Raw genomic sequence first — 5,805 nt, 5'->3', positions numbered from 1 at the left:
TGAGAGTGGTTTCGGCCTCATTGGATTTCATATGGAGAAAGTAGAATTTTAGATTTCATTCAAAATCCAGCAGACTTATCAGTTTTTCAGGATTTCAGGATTGGAGGATTGCAATGTTTCCATTGAATTTTGTCATGTATTAGGGTATGGAACTCGTATTTAATCAAGAGCACCAATCCCTCTATGTACCTTGATGTTAGTGACATTGGTTGTCGAACTCCTCTGGGATTCGCTCCCAAACCAGGAGCTTCTGAAAATGTCGCTCCCGCTCCCGTTTTCGCTCCTGCTCCCAAGTAACACAAAGAAGAGAAACCGTTTGGATCAAAAACGGTTAAATGATCTAGTTTATGTCCAATACAACCTCCGGCTCAGACGAAACCATTTGCTGAACAAAAGACCTGATTCAGATCCCATTGTGTTGGAACTTGGAAGACATTGATCCAACATCAGATTGGGTAGTGGAGAGTCGTCCAGCAGAGTTTGATCCTGATGAGGATCTTGATTTAGATTTAGATATTGAGACGTCAGTTGAACTTGAACATGTTGTTCAATTGAATGCAGATCCCAATCCACCAGCCTCAGTCTCATAGCCAGCAAGGACTCCAGTTGTAGGTGCTTCCTCTGCTCAGCCACGACAGAAGCGCAGCCGCATATCCACTGTATCTTAGCTTGCATCTGCTGCAGTTGCACAACCTGCTAGTGGTACCACTTCTACAGCTGCAGTTGGAGATGATGATGAGGAGGAGGAGCCATGGGGCCCCCTATCTCACTCTGATGATGATCCAGAGATTGATCGACATGATCTTGGTTCCTCTGGCAGTAGCTACTAGCCAGTAGTTGTAGTACTAGTACTGGAGTCTGGTCACAGTTTACTTTTGTTGTAGAGGCCATTTCTAGCCTCCTTGGTTATGTTTTTTTTTGTTTTGAGTCTTTGATCATGTATGACAGTTGACTATGTATTGCCATTGGGTACCATTTTGATATAATGGATTGGTTCATGAGCCTACTTTGATCATATGTTGTCTTCCATCTATATTATAATGTTGTGTGTTTGGAAACATGAATGAAAATCTTATTATGTTTAAAATCTTTAAAATTATGTTTTTTTGTAAAAAAAATAAATATTTAATGTAACAGTGTTTTTTACAACGACCGAGTCATTGAAATCGAGCCAGCCGAGTCATTACCGTTTCAGAGTAGGAGTCGGAGTCGATCCTCGGCCGAGTTGGAGTCGGAGTCGGAGTTTTAAAACTATGCTATAAAGAAGTTGCAAAAACTCGGAGACCTGAGCAGGACACCACACAGACTAGTTAAGATATTGTTCCCCTTCAATAAGGAAATTCAAGTTCAAATTCCATAAAAGAGATCCCTGATTTAACCTTCACATGCCTATTTACTGAACCATCAAATCCAATAATTAAAAGCATCGCCTTCTCAAGCAAATGGTGCCTCCTAAGGGTAATTTTTTGCATTTTGTTTACTCCCGTGATTACCAGGGTCAATTCGTTCTTCTCGCATATTTAAATACACTGAAATATGTCGATCCCAATAGCAAACAGAAAACGTAGACTACTGCAAAGAAGCCTTCAAAATTTTAAGTAATCAGTGGTTCAGCACATAATGCGAGCAAGATAAAGTCTTTTACGTGGGATTTTGATGAGCAGTTAAACAAAGTAAGTTCAAATGGAGAGAGTGTTTATAAATCTCCAGCCATCTTTTGCAGTCAGAAATCAAAGATCGTATCATGAAAATTATTCTTAAAAATAAATGAATAGAATATAAAACCAACAAGTTTTTGATAAAACTCTCAAAACATTCTAATGCATCAAAAACATTCTGAACCACAACATCACTACTTCAGTTTAGACTGCCCTATTGTTATCACTCCTTAAACTATCTTAAGTTGAAGATAAATGCAGTAGTCAACATCAGCTCACAAGAGAAAAGATGAAATGGACGAAACAGCTGACAACGATTACAGCTTTGATTTGAAAACCTCAGTTATGATTAGCCCTCTTGGAGAAACTTACCATATGAATGCTGTTAATCCACAAAATGATTCAAGGGAATATCCTAGAATGATAATTTCATAAGCAGAGGAAAGTAAAGATGTTCCACAGACTATGCCACATAATCACAATATAGAGACACAGAATGAATACCAACCAGAGAATATACACCAGCAAGAGCTAAATTGCCGAATAAGTATAATTTAGACATAATGTTTAGTCCACTTTTGACTATTTACAATAACATTTGATAAAAGCTGCAAGATTGATTGTCAATATACTTCACAGCAAACATAATAGCTATCACAATGTACTGCCTACGAGAAGAGCTATGTAAAAATAGATTGTGATCAGTAGGATAATTGTGACCCCAAAACAATTGGATGTGACCGATTATTGGAATGTAATTGATCTTTCCACGTTTCAGTTTTTGTGCAGAGCTGCTCTAGTTGAAAATTATAAGCTCAATCTCCGGATTGATTCGATCTCTCTCAAAATAAGGGAAAATCATCCATATCAAGAAACTTGAATGATGGCGGCTTCTTTGAACTTGTATTCCCAAATATTGGGTATATGCTGCCCTTCAATTCATGGAAGAGATTGAGATTATCCACCAGTTTATGGAAAACATCGCATCCTGCACACTGCACACAAAAGAAAAGTCGAAGAGACCTTCACAATCTATTTTCACCAATAGGTTAAATTTTGACAAATTTCCAGAACTCGGATCTACTAATCAGAATTAATCCTCATACGAGATATACATATATCTACTCATTTGAAATTTACTGCAAAGATTATAACTAAATATAAGAAATTTGAATATGCACGGCAAATTCTATATGGCAGGAAAACGAAGTATTCCCTTATCTACAAATTATATTTTTTTTTTCTTTACATCTTATGACATGAACAACTATCAGAAATATTTTTATGCTTAACAAGTTCTTTGTAGCAAATTAATTAAGCATCCCCTTTCTTGAGAAATAGCCTCAAATAAATCCATTTATAAAATGTGTAAATTAAAACAAAAAATAATCAGAGGTCATCTATATTTGCAAGAGAGCAACCATTACAAAACATACAGTCAAGATTTGAAATGGTCCTTACCTGCACAAACACAGTTCCATCGGTGTAGGCATGTGGATTGATTGCACGAGTTGTACGTTGCCCACAAACACCACAAGTGAACGCAACTCTCATACGTCGACGAGGAGATTTGGTAAACAGAGACCAAGGATAAATAGACTTCTCAGCCATTTCAGTGTTTTCATCAAGACCTGCAGATACAGCAGGACCTTCCATTCCAGATCCTGTGGTCCACCCTCTGCCTCCAGCAGCCTTTAGCACCAACCCCATGGCCATGTCCTGCGAACAAACAAACAAAAACCTTGAACATCTTTTGACCAATAGGCAAACAGTCCAGTCCTCCAAGCAGGCATGCTCTAGACAAGAATTATCTTTAGCATTTGCACTAGTCGCTGAACATTTGTAGACTTGGTAGGGATTGTATCTTACAGGGCAATGTAAACTGAAATAATGGACAGCATACATGCTTCCACCAAAACAGACTATACTGGCTTTAAATGAAGGCTTTTGTAAGACGCAATGCATCCACTGAAATAATTCATAAAGGGCTTTGAACAGGGCCTTTTCTGCGGTGGTAACTTGCCTTAACCAGATGTCCTAGACATTGTAGGCATGATTATATTGCAACCCCATAGGCTAGGATGGTTGCACCGAAAGTAATGATGTGTTCTATAGCACAGTATGGGAGATGTTGTCAAGTATTATTACATTACATTACAATATATTTTTTATATATATGACAAAAATCTAAGAAAATCAAACCATCATAGATCCATCTTAAACCTGTATCTATCCAACACTAGGAGGGATCAAATTTTTTAAGGCTTAAATTTGTTCACTATTTAGTATGAAGGAATTAATACATGATATTAAATTGAATGATGGAAAAAATTACGCCCTGTGATATTTCCTGTGATATTTGATCCCCTCTTGATCTAAATTTAATATGAATCTATAACAATACATTACAATTTCAACAAAATGGTAAACAACCAGAACTGGTATTGCTAGGATTAAAAGCTGAGGAGAAAACAAATGGATACATGAAAAAAATATAACAGAACATAGAATATGGCAATTGCGAGAAAACAGCATTATATTAGATAACAAATCCATAGAAAGGTAAACAGAAACAATCATTTCCAGAGGGAAAATACCTTTGAGAGAGGCTGCAAGGACGTAGAATGTTTTCCATGGAATTTTATCAGGGGAAAACTGGTCGTCTTCTCGGCCTCCTCGGTGTTCTTTTCGTCATCTATAAACAGATCGATATTTCAACAACAGGTTTGGAGGCAAATAAAATAGACATAATAATATATCATTTATTCTGATGAATTGTAAATTCTGTACCTCAAATAAACCTTACACTGTATCAAGTGGGCGAGTTCGTTTATTGGGCAAAGCATGTAATTCCACCTACTGTGTAAAAAATGTGGAAACCAGTGTCTATGGACATGATCTTTTTATTGGGGACTGGGAAGGTACGGCATGTAATTTTCCCGCAAATCATAATCCAATATACCACCTCAAAATCATGAAAGGGAAAACCGAGTAAAAAGGGACAATCCAATTCGTCAATTCGTCAGATAGATTTGGGTATCCCCTTTTTATTCTTCATTCATTTTATGCTTTTGGGATTGGCCACATTGGATTAATGATTCGGGGAAAATTGCAGGCTGTGACACCTGTGTCCCCACCTTAATACTCTGTCACTTCACCAGTGAACTGATGCCCCGTTAGCTTGTCCATTGGGAGCTGATGCCATGTTAGCTTGTCAATTAGGTTCCCTCGGAAACCGAGGGCATCGGTTTCCTGGCGAAGGGACAGAGTATCAAGCCATCCAGGGCATGAAATTTTTAAAAGATGAGATCAGGTCCAAGTCCCCGGCAATACTATCTAGTATCCAATGAACAAAAATCGAAAAGGCCAATTATAATATGTGGAGGTAAAATAAACATGTGTGCCTGTATGATGCATATGCTTATACCTGATTTTTGGTTTACAGCAGATACAGCAAGCCTTCTATGCTTTGAACGTAGAGGAGGGTGCCCGATCCTATTGCAATTCCAGATAGGCAATCCACCCCTCAATGTCGCTGCGGCACCAAAGCTCTCAACAGCCATTGTCTTGATCCAATCTCTGTCTATTGTCCTTCCCCTGCTGTACTTGCAATTGAAACAAGATCTAAGACCAAATTCTACCTTATTTTCCGAAACAGAAAACAACCCACTCCACAATATTTTGTTTCCCTGCTACCCAATTCTCAGAGCCTTCGTTTCCCTCGTCTCGTCTGACACAGGTGCCCAGAGCAGCCCGCCTGTGGATATCAAGAATCTGAAAGTACCCAGCTTCTTAATGCGGTATTCCTGTTGTATGCTTATCTTTGATCAATGTGTCATCATTTGATTCGATATTTTGCTACAATTTTTATGGCCCGCCTTCCTGACAGCAGTCAAGATACCTTGTACCTTACCTTTCGTTGATCTTCGGAGAACTCTGTGGGGGCTTTTTGTTTACAAATTCTTTCACATACAACTACAATATTGTTACAATACATGTGGTTTTAAATTGTCCACCTGTTTTGTCTTCTTATTGATTGATTTTGTTACGGTTAAAACCCAAATATTTTTCCTGTCATATTGCTAAAGTCTTTCCCAGGAATATCACCAAGGTCCCCACACTTTTAATATTTTGAAGTTTGGTAACT

At 38.0% G+C, this 5,805-nt stretch overlaps 1 protein-coding gene across 1 annotated transcript; it reads right to left on the bottom strand.

The window, feature by feature from the left end:
- Positions 1–2,155: 2,155 nt before the first annotated feature.
- On the bottom strand, positions 2,156–5,499 carry LOC149221687 (uncharacterized). The gene is made up of 4 exons (XM_089385186.1): positions 5,086–5,499; positions 4,256–4,353; positions 3,120–3,377; positions 2,156–2,653 (listed from the first exon to the last, which is right to left on the bottom strand). The coding sequence occupies exons 1-4, from the start codon at positions 5,219–5,221 to the stop codon at positions 2,501–2,503; spliced, it is 645 nt and encodes a 214-aa protein (XP_089241312.1). The 5' UTR covers positions 5,222–5,499; the 3' UTR covers positions 2,156–2,500.
- Between the last annotated feature and the right edge of the window lie 306 nt (positions 5,500–5,805).

The sequence above is a fragment of the Pinus tabuliformis genome, chromosome Q, assembly GCF_031772625.1.
Source record: "Pinus tabuliformis cultivar Carrire ecotype Pingquan chromosome Q, CPIR1, whole genome shotgun sequence".
Classification (NCBI taxonomy): Eukaryota; Viridiplantae; Streptophyta; class Pinopsida; order Pinales; family Pinaceae; genus Pinus; species Pinus tabuliformis.
Note: the sequence above shows the minus strand (reverse complement) of the source record. Positions and strands in the feature narration are given on the sequence as shown.

What these genes read in the sequence shown, in the direction of transcription:
- LOC149221687 (XM_089385186.1), bottom strand. Translation starts at nt 5,221, where the DNA reads ATGGCTGTTGAGAGCTTTGGTGCCGCAGCGACATTGAGGGGTGGATTG. An exon ending in TGCTGTAAACCAAAAATCAG is followed by an intron (nt 4,354 to 5,085) that starts GTATAAGCATAT and finishes ATCTGTTTATAG; the next exon opens with ATGACGAAAAGAACACCGAG. An exon ending in ATGGAACTGTGTTTGTGCAG is followed by an intron (nt 2,654 to 3,119) that starts GTAAGGACCATT and finishes TTTTGTGTGCAG; the next exon opens with TGTGCAGGATGCGATGTTTT.